General features: G+C 40.1%; 1 protein-coding gene across 5 annotated transcripts in view; it reads right to left on the bottom strand.

Annotated features, from left to right (window-relative positions):
• Window positions 1-8,333: 8,333 nt before the first annotated feature.
• Window positions 8,334-17,004, bottom strand: part of FAM160B1 (family with sequence similarity 160 member B1) — a 34,086-nt gene continuing 25,415 nt past the window's right edge. For all 5 annotated transcript variants that reach the window (XM_033515566.1, XM_033515565.1, XM_015633494.3 and 2 more), the window contains 4 exons: window positions 16,005-16,148; window positions 13,315-13,455; window positions 12,499-12,602; window positions 8,334-12,412 (listed from right to left, as the gene is read on the bottom strand). In XM_033515566.1, the coding sequence (XP_033371457.1) occupies window positions 12,307-12,412; window positions 12,499-12,602; window positions 13,315-13,455; window positions 16,005-16,148 (495 nt within the window). In that variant the 3' untranslated portion in view covers window positions 8,334-12,306. The remainder of the gene's footprint in view (window positions 12,413-12,498; window positions 12,603-13,314; window positions 13,456-16,004; window positions 16,149-17,004) is intronic.

Raw genomic sequence — 17,004 nt, 5'->3', positions numbered from 1 at the left:
AAGCCTGATTTTTAATTATTTATTTGTTTATTTATTTATTTAAAATCTATCCAACTAACCTATAGGCACATTCTTGCTTTCCCTTTCCACTCTGCTTGGTACATCTACTCTTTTGTTCTCATATTCTTTATATTTATATTGCTTATTTTGGGGATCAAAAGGGAAAGGAAATAAAAATCCATTTAGTTTTTGAAGGTCCACACAGCAGTAGATAATTGGTTTCCAATCAAGCCCATACTTCTTTGATCTCCAAAGTCCTCACAGAGAACATTTTGCTACGAGGCAAGCATGTGTTTGGTAGCACTACCAGGAGATCTAATTCTGAAAGTCTGTGATTACCTGAGCAATGACACTTCTAAAGATTGATAACAATGCTGTGTTCTTACACTATCTTCCTTTACACTTGCATTAATGAGACATAAGTACACCCTTCTGAAGAAATACTTCCAGTAATACTTGTCTCATGCTGTAGTAACAGAGGTGATGGGTCATGCAGCAGGAACAGGAACATAATCCAGCTTCTTCCAGCTCCCCAGACCATGGCTCAGCCAGATAAGCAGCCTTCCTTCTCAGAGATTGCTGCTGTTTTCAGTTCTGCTCCATGGAGACAAATGGAAATGTGCTGCCCATTCCCACCCTGGTTCACATTTCCACCTCTGCAGCAGTTTATAACCTTTGCCTGTGCTGGCTGAACTTTCTGGGCTGCGGTGCAATGACCAGTATAATGTTTATATAACACAATGCCCAGCAGCTAAGGATATGAACTTTTGAAAACCAGCTTTGCCACCAGAAAAACCATGATGTGAAACTACACCCCTGTTCATCTTTGCAAGGAATTAATATCTTCTGTCATTTTGCATCTCAGTGACCTTCACCTCAATTTCCACTATTCACTAAATGCCTTTCTCTCTCCACCCACACTCAAACCCAGCAAAACATGGGTGGGGCTGCTCTTTTCTCCTATGTGACAGGAGGAAATGGATTTAAGTTGCACCAGGGAAGGTTTAGATTGGATATTAGGAAAAAATTCTTCACTGAAAGGCTGGTCAGCGTTGGAACAGGCTGCCCAGGGAACTGCTGGGGTCACCATCCCCTAGGTGGTGGATTTATAAGATGTGGCACTTGGCACTGGGGGACACAGTCTAGTGGTGGCCTTGACAGTGCTGGGTTGACAGCTGGACTCGATGATCTCAGAGGTCCTTTGCAATCAAAATGATTCTGTGACTCTGTATGAAAAAGCAAAATGTGTTCATGCTACGAAAACATGAGATATAGTTAAATAACCAATCTTGGGCTTGTAGAAATCTCTTTTTTCTTTTGTAGTTTTCATGCCAGGGCTCCCCAGAAGCAAACTTTTTTTTTTTTTTTTTTTTTTAATGTATCAAAGCAGCATTATTTTGTGCAATCTGGAGAGGCAGAGTGCACAAGATGCACAGGTGTATACTTGTGCATCCATACCAAAATCTATAACTAACTCTGCTTCTTTAAATAAACAGAATACATTCATTTAAGCTTAAAATAGGACTCCTGTCAAGCTCCTGCCCTAGAGCAACTACCAATTGCACTGTCAAAATCACTCTCTGTGGTTCTGAATACGTTTCTTAATGAAAGAGCAACATTAGCTCTTTAGAACATTTTGTCCCTGAAGGATGAAGCAGCAACAACCACAGAATGATTTCTGGCTCAGACATGCTTATAAATGGTAGAAAACATAATGGTTTAAATCGTGATTATCAGCTCCCTGGAAATGCTTCACAGCAGTGATTCAGGGAACCAAGAGACACATGGATACTAAGAATGGTACCCACTGATGAGAGCTTTGTTTCCCACATGTACACCAGCCCCCTTAAGAATAATTATGGTGTGAGTAGGTTGTCACTGAAACAATGCAAAAACTAGGGAATGAAATTATTTGGGACCAAATCCAAAGAAAAATATGTTCTGGTGAAATTAAATTTTAGTGTTTGCTGGATTAAATAATGATGATCATCTGAATGAAATTGTGTGTTTCTATTTCGGCAGTCTGGTCATAATGACTGTCACAGTAGCAAATTTTTATTCTGGATAAACCTGGAGGCAGTAGTAGAGTAGAATATTACTTGAGTAGATGTTTATGTTCAAACCAAAGAAAAAGAGCTTTTCTTATAAAATGCATGGTTGGAGACAGGACTTAGGTGTTCTTTCTTTAATAGGGATGGTGTGGCTGCACTCTGCCGAAGTCTTCCAGTTGGAGCTACAGCACCATTTAAATGTTGAAGAGTGGTATTTACAAACAGCCTCATGCATATCCCCGGTCTGGGCTCCAGACAGATTTCAGATCAAATGTCACTGTTCTCAGGCAGGAAAAGCCCTCAAGCAGCTTTTCCACAGCATGGAGGATATTGGGATCAAAACCAACAACAAAACAGATGACATTTTTCATCAGAAGTATTTGTCCCTGCTTTGTCAGAGTCTTCTCTCTGGCAGCAGGAGACTAAACTTTTCCTGGTGTGTTTGATCCTCTTACCTCCTATGCTTGCAGTCTGTTCCAAGAGTCGCTATCAGCCCAGATGTAATTATCTCAGAATGAAGCAGCTTTGTCTAGGCACAAAAAATTTCAATGCTAATAATAAAACACTTAAAAGTACTCGATGTTTTACCCATTTTTTGGATGTTGTGGTCCCTTTCCCTGCCTCCATGGCTCTGTGGCCATGTTGGTGGTGGTGCTGAAGGTCACTGGAGTCTGGAGCCTTTCCCCAGGAGGACTGTGATGTTCATGGTGATGGTTTTGTCTCAGTCTAAGACCCATTTGGGTTCATTTATACATTTTCTAACCCATTTTTTACCTTGCAAATTCAGCACTAAACCTGTGGCCTGTTACCAGTGAAGATAATACAATGCACCAGGGATTCACAGCTGCATTACTGTGCTATTTTTAAGTTTCTCATTTGTTTGTCATCCAATTCAGACCCTAATACATTGCTCAAGGTAAAGGATCAGCAGAATATCAGGGGTTAACTTAATGAATGCCAGCTCATTCCATACTGCACTCAGGGTTGGTGTCTCCTTGGCTGTTTATAAAACTCCATGGAGCATCTGGAATAAATGGTACTGAATTAATACAATGCTATAAATAGGTTAATCAGGTGGAATCTTCAACTGCTGAAAGAGTAGAGTTACACAATTATACTGACCTTGGCTCATTATGGTGCAAGTTTTCATTATCAAATTTCAGTTCCAACCTGAAGAACTTCTCTATCCAGCATTTGGGTCAGCTTGCTCTCGCAGTCCACCCTTCTCCACTGAAGTAATAAAAAATGAGGCCAATATTGGAGCAATTTCTTAGGGGCTTCTGGTAAATGTTCATAAGCTGCTGGGCACAGAAAGTTTGTGTAGAAAACTGAGTCAGGACTAAGAAGTCAAGCCCCTTCCACCAAACAGTTTAATACCTGAAGAGCTGAAAAGATGAATTTCACCTATATAGCTTGCACTTTAAAAATGTAAATGAAGCTTATACATGTAATTCCTCTGTGACAGCTTCCTCTATTAACAGACTAAGTCATCCATCTGTCACAGGGAGAGAAAAAGCTATTTGCCACTCAAAACCAGAAACTCAACAAAATTGCTCAGAATATTCAGCATCACCTCAGTGCGTGGTTAGTAAGCAAACTGCTTAAAAATAACGAAACAATTGGCAGCACAAGACAGTGATCAGGGCTAAAGAGTAAAATGTGCCTTGAAATGGCATCAACTGCTGTAGATGCTGGCTGGGATTATTAGCATGGCATTATTTACAGTTCCCACACCTTTGCTTCTTCATGGAATAAAATTAAATATAAAAATAATGGTTTCCAGGATAAGTATATATGCCATAATCTCAAAGTATCTATCATAATGTATTTCCATTTTCTACCCCAGAAGTAAAAGGTAGAAACTTTTCATGTTGCAGCCTCCTCCTCTTAGGCAAGACCAGCCAGAACAGTCCTTGCCAACATCTCACTTGAGAGACATAAATTGAAGAGAGAGAAAGCCGTGGGCCTGTCCCACTGGTTGATCAGATCACATTTAATCATATCAAAGCATCTATTTTTTCATTATTCTGTTTGGTTGATATTTAGAAACAAAAAGGCAACCCTATTTTAGAAATTCGGCAATTAGAATTATATTAGTAGATCAAATTGACATTTGAAATTAATTATAAAAGGGGGAAATAAGGTTTGTGCTCACTCTTGATCTTTTAGAATATAAAAATATGGTCTGATAAGCATATTTGCCATCTTGGAAGCATGAAGGTTTATTGTGATTTATTGGCTGATATTAAACCAACTCCTTATTTAATATTCTAAGCTGAGATCATGGCTCCAGAGAAGTAGACATTATCTTTATCTATACCTAATGAAATTTTTCACACAATTTTGATGTATGATTTAGCTACTGTTACTACTGCTTTTCCTAAATTTTGGCAAAAAGGGAACAACAGAGTTCTAAGCTATTAATGGAAGGTTTTATTTACCAACAGCAAAGCAGCCTTCTGAGACTCTGAGAGGGTAATACTTCACTTATTACTGGCTTAAGTGTGTATCTTATATGATCTGCTAAGCTTTTGCCAATGTAAGCAAGGGGTGACTGAATTCCTTAGTGATTTGTGTTTGACTGTTTGAACAAAGAAACAGCATAAAATAATAAAGTTTTAAGCAATTAGAAATATTATAGATATGACACAGATTTCATATCTATCATATATATATAATATATAAATATAGAAATATGGTTTTCCTCTCATTGGTTTATCTTTACTTCTGTGGTAACTCTTTGAAATGCCCTCTGAGGGTTACAAACTGCTGTACTTCCCTGGGTCCCAAACAAGTTGTTCCACACATTCCAGAGCTGATCCAGGTTCTGTCCCTGTTCTGACCTGGAACCCAACACAGCTGTTGGGAAGCTCAGAGCTGCTGCCAGGGCAGTAGAAGACATTTAAGTGCCTTTCTTTTAAATATGTCCAGGCTATCTGGTTTTCTTCAGTGACTACTTTTTTCTTAATTTTCATCCCTCTTTTTCCTTCTGAAAACAACATTATCAGAAATGCCATGATGAGTTTGCGAAGCAGAGAATGAAGACTGTGCATTCCTACTGACAGCAAAATTTCCATAGATTTTTGTGTGTCCAAGTTTTCCTTCTGACCACTCCACACGTTTGCTATGCAGATGGGATTTCCTCCTGTACAGATCCTGCAGCTGCATGGGCAGAAGCAGCTCTGATTTTATCCATGCTGTCCATAACCCTCCCTGCCTGCTGAGCTGCACAAACTGCTGACTACTGAATCCTCAAGGTGAAGGACAGGACAAAATACATTTTCAGGGATTTGAAAGGATGGAATTAGCAAGGCAGGAGAATGTGAGTCTAAAAGCCAGGATAAACAATACAAAGATTTCTTTTTCCCCCTTCAGGAAGCTGAAAGAAAAATTGTCTGGAAATGTGCAGTGTTGATGGACAGCCTGCTAACAGTAAAAACAGGAGTCTCTGAAAACGCTAGAAAATAAAAATTCATGACCCAAATGAAGACATATGAACTTGACAGGTGCTTCCTGTGGATGTGGAGATGAGGGAAGTAGAAGTGGGTTTCTCAAGTGAAGGGTAATGACGATGCAGAGAACAGGTAATTTGTTTCTTCTCTCCAAGGCAGCTCAGCATGGGGGGATCCTGCCCTGCTAATCAAGCCGTGCCCCCGCTGCGTGCGGTGGGTGCTGCATTGCAGAGGGGTTCTTGTGTGAGTGAGTGGTGGGCAGGAAAGATGAAAATCCCTTTCTTCAGACTGCAGCAACTTCCCTCATTTACAGGAGACGCTCAAGGGGATCAGTCCATCTCCCTGCTCTCTAGCAGAACAAACCCAAGGCATGTTGGAATTGTTCATTAGCTGTGAGTCTTGAGGACGCCACTTTGTGTTTGCCTCATCTCTTCACCAACACAGGCTGGTTCCCGAAACATTCCATGGTTTTTGTCCAGTCTTGGTTCAAAAATATGAACCTTCCACTTCTGATCTAGCAACATTCAAGGTCAGGAAGTTTTCACTGACAAGGAGTTTCAGTTTGCCTCAACGATGATACTTCATTCTTAATTGCATTCTCATAAATTAAAGTTTCATAATTCTTGCAGTCTTCCTGCTTAAGTCTTCCAAATCTTTTTATTGGGAACTAATGTTCCTCTAACCCCAAGCCATAATTTAACTATGCTAAACTTAGTTACCTCTGTTGCTCTCCTCTCTAAAATAAGATATTTTGCTATTTTCTGCAGAACTTTCTGTATCCTGTCTGTTATATGTATTATACAGCACAAAGACTTAAATTTTCACCTGCTTCATGTCTCCAAACTGGAATTCAGATACTACACATCTTCAAACATGTAAAACAAATATGACATTTCTGCCAAACTACTAAACCAGGTTTATCCTCACTGTCTAGGGCTCCCTGTGCAGGATACCCTCCCTCTTTTTTTGGAAGAGAACCATTCACTTCAGAAAATGAGCTTAAACTTTTTGAAAATTAAGGTGATTAAGAGAATATGTTCCTACAGCCTAGCACAGAAACTGAAAACTCCCTTTTGTGTATTTCCTTGTTTTTAAACCTGTAAAATGTTTCACCAGAGGAATGGAACACCACACAAACCCCCTATTGAGTTATGATGCTGTAGAGCAGAAAGGCAAAGCTAGCGAGAACTATCTACTTTTTTTGTCAAAGTTCCAAGACACTGGCAAAATTGTGAGTTCCACAGCACTGTTGAGGCAGATTTTATACCAGCAGCAGCATAAATTGTAAAAACCAGCAGGAATTCAATGAAGCATAGTTCAGAATGGATGTGCCATCCTATCAAGGGCAATCGAGTAGCCCAGTGAGACACCATGTTCCAAGATGCATCACTTTACCCTCACAGATCTGACTCCAAAGGCAAACAGTCCAAATATGTAAAATGTAAAATTTCCCTCTTTTTGCCATTTCCAAGAACCTTATGGCACCTGAAAATTTTAATCCACCATATGTTTCACTTGATTCCTGAATTGCTCCTCATTTCTTTCTCTTACCATTCACAGGGAGCCTCAGCTGATAAAGGATGCACCAGGAACACACAGTTTAGGCTGAAAGGGCTCATCCAACCTGGGACAGATTCACTTCACTGAGCATTAATCCACTTTAATGCAACTGGATCACATACCAAACCAGCAAAAGCCTTGAGGCTTTGACAGCACCAGTTCTGCTGATATTTAAAGGTTAACAAAGTCAGTAGATCCTGTGCTACTTGTATCTACACTGAGAACTCTGGCTGATAATCTGTACAATGAGTTAATGAATATGAAGTAGAGACCACACATAGACAGCATCCTCTTTTTTTTTCTCCCAACAGGATCAAGAGCCCCAGAAATCTTGTATCAGAATGCAAGTGCCATAAGATAACTGCACTTCAATAATTCAGTCGTTTTAAGAATATCAAACTAAGACAAAAATGTAAGATGCAAAACATTCAATTTTGATGCAACTTTCTCACTGCTTGAGAAACCAAAGTCTCCCTAAATCTCTGAATGCTTCATGCAGGCACAGCAGATAAATGATCTGGGGTGGGAGATGACAATCTCTGAGACCCAAGAGGATGGGAGAAAGATGCAGACAGCTATAATGAAAGCTGTCAAGTGCATCATCTTGCTGTAGCACTGTTCTTATTAAAGATGTAAGAGCACTTGCAGATGTTAAATACCAAGGAGGAACAGCTTAACATCCAAGTGCAGCCCTCAGAGGGGATCCTACAGAGCAAGAAGATTTTTAAGAAGCTGATGAAAACTAGAAGGAAAGCAAAAGTAGATAAAAACACACAACAAACACAATTTAAAGGTATATAAAAACATATATAAACTTCTGTGTATAAAAGCCTTCCTCGAGGGCCCTGAAGGAAGAAATGATGCTCACTCACTCCCATGACATTTGTCTCCAACAAAGCAGTGTTGTGACTTACACACTCTGCACTCAAATGCAACAGAAAACAGAGGCCTTGATCAGCTGCAGCCTTTCCGGAAGGGTATCAGGACTCCCAGGAAAGAGCAGATGTTAGCTCATCTGTGCCCAGGATGACTCCATCCTGCCCATTTCCCTAGGCTTCCCATTTTCCTGGGCAGAGCATGCTGATTCAGTCCGAGCCCTGCACAGCACAGTGCAGGAAACACGCTTGTCCCAGAAGATGCTGTAGTAACAGACCCAAAATAAATGAGGACTTCAGGATCAAAGGCATGATGTAAATTGTTAAAACATATTCTGTCTCAAGGTCACCTATACAAAAATTATTACGGATTCTGTAATAATAGAAGCAGTCGCTTCACTGAAATTAATTTATTTTGAGAATATCCCTTTTAATCCTCCATGCATTTTTAGCACAAAAAGTTGAATTTTATCACACCCTCCTTCATAAAACTTAATATTGTATGTCTCGTAATGTGGCTGTTTCAACAATTCCTCATTGGAAATTCCAACCTCTGTGAAACCTTGGCAACACTGTTAGTAAGTGACCTACACAAAGTTTAATAGAAAATTTTTACTGAATATCCTCTGTTTAATGTAAACAAGGCAGGAGGCAAAACAAGGAGTATATATTTTATATAATTACACTATTTTACAGGGCACAGAAAGCATTGAGGACATGGTTTGAAAACCCTGCATGATATGCAATATCAGATAAGGATTTTCCATGTAACCCCAAGTCTACTCCAGGACCCTTTAATCTTACCAAGTACTTCAGGTTAGTATTTCTTCTAGCAAGACAAAGAGCACTAATAAAATGTCACCTGTGAGATTGCACAGCAAGTTATGGTAGAAATTACCATGCACTTACAAAGCCATTCCATGATTACTTGTGCCCTGTAAAATGAAGTGTGGCAATCTTTACACTAATCATAGTGTAAGCAAGCTCGGGATTCTGGTCCTTTTTTATATATATATATATGTATATATATACATAGGTGATGTACAACCAGACTCAAGCTGTGCATCAAGTCACAGCTTTTATATTGCACAGACAAATATAGAGTAAGAACATTACACAGACAGAATCTGAATACCAGGAATATTACAGTCATAGGAGAAAACTAAGGACAAACTTGTTCTATCAGAGCTAGCACATGGCTTATTACAAAATTTTCTAAATCAGAGTCTAAATCAAATACATACTATAAATGAAAAAAAAAACATAAAACAATGCTTCTATTTACACACATGTGCATCAGGATTAGAATGTGGTTTGGATCTGCTTTTTGAAATAAAAAATTATTCTAGTATCCCATCTCAAGTATTTCAATCTAATATCAGTGGCCCCATTCTCTAAGGTGATGAGCACTCATCTCTCCCACTGACATCTGGAGGATCTGCACAAGTCATGAACTCTTCAGGCCAAGTGTTTTCTTGGCTGGCCCTCTCTGGGTAATAAATAACCACATACAAACACACGCACACAGAAACAAAATGGGCTCCTCAATGACATGCATAGATCAAAAAGGTGAAAACATGGACCTGAACTAACTTCTAATCATTAAAAACAAAAGAAAAGTGCATGAAAAATATTACCACAAAAATAATTAAATGAGTTCCATCTCTCTTAAGAAAGATTAAATCACTCTTACAAAAATAAAGGTCATTGTCATCAGGTAGGGGGATTAAGGGTTTGTATACAGCACTCACAAAAGCAGTTCAGGCCAAAACAACTTTAAAGATTGCTTCACTTGTGTGAGGATGGATCCATGTCTTATAAATTTATTGACTAAATAACATTTGGGTTGCAAGAAAACATCACCAATGTCACTGGAGACACAGGCTGAATTTAAGAGTGATCACAGTTCTATCTACTTATTTTCCATGGACAAGCTTAAGGAGCTGTGCTTGCAGCTCTGCAGTGTTTTGCATTAGAACACCTTTCAGTGTAATGAGTTTGGGTACCAGTGAAAACAGCAAAACAAAGGAAGTGATGTTTAATACTTTCATTTGAGATCAGGCTACTCTTGAATGGCTTTATCAATTTTTATATTACTCGGAATGCTCTTGCAAGGTTTTTTTTAACACTTTGCTCATTTTTGTTTATAGTAGTATTATCACTTCCAGTTTCCACTGAAATTGGGACATTAGAAGTATTCTGGAGTACATGCTTGAAAAAAAATAAATGATTTTAGGAAAAAGTAATTAAGCTCAAGCAAAACCAACAAAGACTCAAATTCAGTAAGGCATCAGCATTTCTGCTCAACACTCTTTGTTCATGTAAAAGATTGTGATTTAAGCAAAAAATACTTGAAATTAAGCTTATGTTTAACTGTTTTGCTGAATTGGGACCTTATAAATAACAAATGCATGTATTAAGTATCACTCTGCATAGACATCAACATGTTCTAAACTCTTTGTCAGGTATTAAGGAAGCTCCCAATGTGGACTGTCTGCAATGCCAATCACTAAAAATGATTTGCTACATTCAAGGTATGTTTCTAAAGAAAAAAAATTGAGTAAGTGTAATTTTTTCAAACTTTGTCCCACTATGCTACTTGAACCTGAAAATACTTTGGAGCTAAATGCAGAAAAAAAACCAACAGGTGAAGAAGTAAAACATGCTTCTGTTTGCCAGAGAAATGCAACAATTTTTACAAAAGTGTCCCAGTACAGGGAGCCCCTGCATACAGGTTTTACCTGCACAAAATGTTTCCAGAACTGCTTTCTCCAGCTGAACCTGTACTGGAAGCTTTTACAGTCGGATGCTCTTCACTGGTGACAAGAATAAATTTAGCCCATTAACTGTGACACTGCTCTAATTAACCTGCTATCTTAAAAGGCCTCTTAACATCCAGCTTCCATAAATATTAAAAAACAAGACCTGAAAGGCATGGATAGAGAGCAGAATCTGATTCTAGGTACAGTCATGTAAATCCAGAAGACTTCTAGTGACTGAATAAATTAGTCTATGTTTGAATTTGAGCAATGACATCTGAAATGGGCATTAGCTGTGCAAACAGGGGGGCAGGAAAGACAAACAAGGAACGGCAATGTAAATGGAAGGAGCTGAGCTTGTTCAGAGGAGGGGAAAGAGGTCCTACCCATGAGTGTGGAGAGCAGGATGGGTCACTGGTGTGACTGCCAGGTCCAGCACAGCCACCAGTGCACAGGGTGCTGGCAGTGAGGACCCTCTGGAGGGCAGAAGCAAAGCCCCCTGCAGTGGCCTCTGCTCACATTGCCAGTGCCTGGCCTGGCTGATGGCATTCACACGGAAAAGAGGTCACTGAAAGGCATTCCTGCATCCCAGCACTGTGAAAAGCAGGTGCAAATTTTGGTCCTAAATAAGTTATCAATGCTTAAACTGAGTTGGCATCACTGTGACGGTTAGATAAGCAATAAAAAAGTCTCTCAAAATAACAGAATGTTTATGCTACCGATTTTCAAGGCACAAAAGATTCTTAAACCAATTCAGACTAATACCAATTTAAAAGAAATTAAAAATACTGTTTCAGCAACAACTATGATGACCTATAATTAACCTACAATGTAAAGGTGACATGAGTAAAAAAATTAGAGTTCCCATGTAAAAAGCTAAAGCGAATCTAGATACATAGATAACCTGGAGATCAATCACTTGGAATGACACAGACAAACATGCTACAAACATGTACACTTCAGATATATTTGTTATGGATGTGATGCCGAATCAGGATTAATTTCTTTAGTATTGATTTTAGACTGATAGATTTCTTGTAGTAAACCACTGAGGGATCAAGCTCAGAGTTGTACTTAAGATCTACCAAAAGCAAAATGATCCCTCATTAACGTATCTTATTGTATATGGATTGGTAGATTTTTTGAACTGCATTTTTAATAACATACATTGCAGTCATAGGTGTATTTTACTTTCATATATCCAACTGAAAAGAAAAATAATTAAGACATAAAAATGTTATAAAATTAATTTGCTTTTTTAAAAGTAATATGGTCACAAAGAGCAAATTGGTGCATGTGAGCCCCAGGACATACAAGAGCTCAAACTCTCTAAACACTGTAATCAGAATAACCAAGGTCTGATGTCTGTGGTTCTTCATGCAGCTTTTGCAGCTCTTCACTCAGTGGCTAGAAATGATGTGTATTGGTTTCTCCCCAAATGCCTTCGCTCATATTCCAAGTCCATTTGCAAACTCAACATCTGGTGAAGGGAACTCGTCTTCCAAACATCCCCTGTCACTTTGCCGGGAGGCACCACCTTGTCTCTGGGTGTTGTGGCGGCTCTCCGGCCGAGCGCAGCCCGGAGCCGGGGGTGGCCGGGCCGGGCTGCTCAGGGCGTGGCTGAGGTGTGGTACTTCACAAAGGCGATCGCCGCCAGCTCCTTGCAGAACTCTTCCAGCACAATCACGCCCTCTAGTAACGTCATGTGGTCAATGCTGGGACAGGAAGAAAATTGCAGGGAATCAGGACTGGCACAAACAAACCCAGCCACGCGTCTGGAGAACGTGCAATGTTTACTCACATGGGTCCTTCCGGCTCTAAGCCCAGCAGGCGTTTTCTGACCAGCAGAAGTTTGGGAGTGAAATCTGGGATGCGCTGGATTCTAACCATGAGGTCCCCGACGACCTGCAAAGCCCAGGCATCAACACGCAAAGTTAACACCTCTGCAGAGCGCCTGGCAGCAAGGTTCAATGGCAGCTTCAGTGCCCAGGCATCCTCACAGGCTCACAGAACAACCTGCACAGAGGCTGCTCTGCCCAGAAAGAGGATGAGTGAGTGCAGGAAGTAAAGAAATACAAAAGCCTTACTTGCTCTTGTCACAAATGGCATCCCTTATTTTAATTACATCAATAATTAATTTGTCTTTTTAAATGTTGACATAGACAATCAACCAGCGAATTCCTGGGCCTAGTGAAAGCACAAGGGGAGAGAGTGAAGGCTGGATTTTGGAACAGGGAGGGCTGCTGGGAGAAAGGGAGCCAAGCCCTCTTGGGCAAGCATCATTAACAGGCTCCTGACCAGCTCAGTAACAGCTGGTGCGTGGGATAAGCGAGGGATTCTGACTGAGGACACCGCAGTGTGACAGGCACCCAGCCAGCACTTCTAGGATGCAAGTCTGGCAGGAAGAGATGGAAATGGAGAAGAAGGGCACTATTGATAAACCCAGGACTTAATTGTTAAGAGCAGCCTCCATCTAAGCCCACACCTGATTCAAAATCAGCTTTCAATGACGAAATTTACCAACTTAAACTACCCAGCAACTATTACCACTAACAACAAAGTTATTAAATATATTACTGCTGTACAGCCATGTGTAATTATTGCTGTGTTCACTCACCCTGACAATCACAGAAAAGAGAGACTTGCAGCCAGAGGCGAGGTTGACGTAAGGATCCAAAAGGTATTCATGTATATGAGGATGGGGAAACAGGGACAATTTGGACAACACTGACGTAACTTGTAAATTTACATCATAGGGCTGCAAAAAGAGGGAAACACAGTGCTTAGTTATTTTCTGGCTTCATGCTGCCTTCTTTTCATCCACCTCATGTTTATTTAACTACTAGAACTTTATACACAGGGTTAGGAATAAATAAAGATAAAAAGTTATATTAGAAGACAGGCCCAGCCTCTGCTTTTCACAACAGCACTGCTGTGAATATGACAGTTGGGCATTAGATATTATTATCTGTATGGCTGCTACAACCACTTGAAGCTTTTGCACACTTGTTTATTGCAGGGCAAGTCCTCTTCCCGTAAAACATTTCTTCAGCTAAAGAAATAGCATGGAATCAGCCTAGATTAAACATCTGCTTGCTTCTCCTGGGAAACTGTAAAGTATATGAGCTCAGGAAATTGCCAGAGAGAAATCCATGTTTACAGCTAATACGTTATTTCTCTTCTACTTTATTGTTTTCTGGGAAAGAACCATTGCAGAAGGCCTGGCCATCTTGTGGCAGAAACCTATGGGACCAGTCCTGGGCTGGGAAAGCAGCACGAGATTCTGAGCTTCTTGTCTATCTCCCTTCCCAAAATCAACCAAATGGGAGAGGCAACACTGTCAGATGCTGGAAAACACTTGTCAGTTATAAGGAATAAAACAATACCTAATTTTCCAGGAAAAAAAAAAAAGTGCCTAGTTTAAAGGATTTGACCATTCTAGTAAGAAACTTTTTCCATAAAAGCAAGCATTTTCTCCGTGGCTCCTTTATGTTTCAAAACTTTTATTCATCTTTCATTTTGTCATCCCAGTGAAAACAAACTGACATTTTAATTGAGCCCAGAATTTTCAAACTAGTAGAACCTCCTTCCATTTCTTCAATGGCAGAACAGACTAAATTGACAAGAGAGGGACAGACATTCCTTTGGTACATCTCTGTGTCAAGCAACCTTGTAGATCTAAGTGGATTACAGGGCTCTCATTTAATCTCTGACTGCATATTGGCAGTAATATCCTCACTGGCATCATCACACCGAGAAGAGGAGGATTTAATGACCTGAAATTCCCATCTTTATGCTCTGAAGTTAGCATCCCACTGAAGAATAAGAGAACAGATTCTTGCCCTTTGCAGATCTGGGAGATTTGGATGAATTCACCCTCAGATTAAGACAGATACATTTAGCCACATCTGCATGTCTAAGCTCTCATTAGCTGAGTCAACAGTGATACACCTGCCCACACACAAACATCTCCTGCCACCTCAGATGCTCCCAAGTATCTGCTGGTCTCTTGATGGTTCCACACAGGGTGGATCCTGCAAGATCTGTGTTGGAACCACAAACTTCTGGGAATATCCTGGACAACACAAAAATGGCAGCAGATACCTGAGTTCAGGCACCTGAGTGGAGCTTTCAGTCCACAGAGCTGAGGAAGCTGAGCTGGTGATTCCCTTTGCCCTCAAAGAGATACCTACTTGTCTTTCAGCCTAAGAGACCCAGGGACTACTAGGGCTGCATTGACAAAATTTCCACTGACTACATGTGTCCACATAAGTAATATTTAGGTATCTAATTCTTGAATTTGTTACCACACACTGTTGCATTGCAAAGTTGCCTCATAAATCTTTTGAAATGAAAGCACTTATTTCTTCCAGTCAGTGGCAGTTTTTTCTGTACTTGGCACTCCAGCAATAGATTCATCCCAATCTCCTAACAAATGAAGCTTTCAGCCCCTGGACCACAGATGTTACAGGTAAAAGAGATCACTACATTTTGAGTTATTATAGCAGAGCTACTCTGCAGAGAGAGACAAAAATTCCTTCCATAAATCTATTCGCTGCCTACCTAGCTGAACTGTAGGAGAAGGTCTTTAGAGCTGTTTGAGTCAGCCAATTCATTAGGAAGCTTTGAAGGCATGAGCATTATCTGGTGTTCACAAAAGGACAAGGAAACAAAGGACTAACACGTGCTGCATTGTTCTGACAGATTGCTGTTGTGATTCCAACTAATTGAGAGCATTAAAAAAAGCTGCTTCTTCACACAGAGCTTTTATTTCTGTCCATGTGTCAGCAGACTCAGTAAAATGGCCCCATATCAGATAAATCCTAAAAAAAATTCCCTGTAGCTAAAAAGATTAAACCCAGCAGATTTTGAAGTTCAGGAAATTAAAAAAAATTCTTAGGGTACAGTCAGTTCTACAGAAATTTCTAATACCAGCAGGAGGAAGAATGTAGAGTCTAGTACCAGTCTAGTCATGAGGCATTTGAAACAAGTTACTTCACTTGTGTGCTTGAGCTGTCTTCTGTCAGAAATGAGGTTAGTGAAAGCTACCACCTCTGCAATGCTTTCTGATATCACAGATTCATGAGTGCTCCCATGAACACTCACAGAGCTGACCTAGAGGCTACTCCTGGCCTCCTGTGCATGCTCCCTGTGCATTAGTATGTGCAAATGGCTCTAGTCCTGCTTATGAACATTACACAATAACACTATAAAATAGGGAGTAATGGGAATCCACAGGACCTGATGGGAGATCAGCTCTTTAGAAGTGATGAAAGCATCAGAAATGGAATTCTTCTTTTTTCTTACCTGATCAAGAATCCTGCCCATTCTTTCAAAGAGGACTTTCAAGAAGTGTCCTTCAAAAAATGATGCTTCTAAATTGCACTTTTCCAAAGATTTGGGAGATCCAGGCCACTCCCACCGTAAGCAAATGACACAATAATCCCGGAACTGTAAAAAAGTAGTGAGGAAAACAGACTTAAATCTCCATAGAAACCATTTGATTTCCTTTAATAGTCCATACACCTTAAAACTATAATCTGTAGCTAAATGATAAATCTAAGCTCAAAAGGATCAATCATTCTAAAGTAAACACCATCAGTAAAAGCACTATCAGCAGGCACTTCATTTTCCTGGGGATATTCCTGCTACTAGGATAGTTTGAGAAGCAGTGAGTGGAGAACAGAGCTCCCAAAAAGTAGCTGGGGCCAAAACACAAAGTGACACCAACAATACACAGCCTAATCAGGGTTCTTCTGAGGCAGGAATTGCATTTTTGAACATCTTCTTGAGAGTAAATTACCACACTTCCACTGCATTATGCATAGCTGATCTTGCTAGCCAAACCATCCTGCTTCCTAATTCCCAGGACAGGAAATGCATGTCTACATGCAGAACATACAAACTAGAAGTATTCCAGGGCTTCCTCTTCCCTTTCTTTGTTTCCTAACACCCCTGGCAGTCTTTCTCTACCTTGCCTCATAATTGCTGTGTGCTGCCTGATGCCTCACTTGCAAGGAATTACACCTTAAATGGAGCACAGGTTGAAGCAGAGAAAATAAGGAACACAGGAAGAAACAGAAGCAAAAGAGTCAAAAAACAGGCTCAAAAATTCTGCATTGATTGTAGCTTACCTACTTGAGCAAGCTTCCAGAAATAGCAATAAGGAACCAGAACAGCTATTTGGATGTAATAACAGCAACAGGCAGGGCTACTCTTAGGGGGAAAATATTTTAACAGTAGCCATATCATCGTCAAGAAGTGACAGAAACCAATTCTACTCTCTAATAACTCCCAATACACTTTT

Source organism: Parus major, chromosome 6, assembly GCF_001522545.3.
Source record: "Parus major isolate Abel chromosome 6, Parus_major1.1, whole genome shotgun sequence".
NCBI lineage: Eukaryota > Metazoa > Chordata > Aves > Passeriformes > Paridae > Parus > Parus major.
This window is presented reverse-complemented; position numbering and strand designations above follow the sequence as displayed.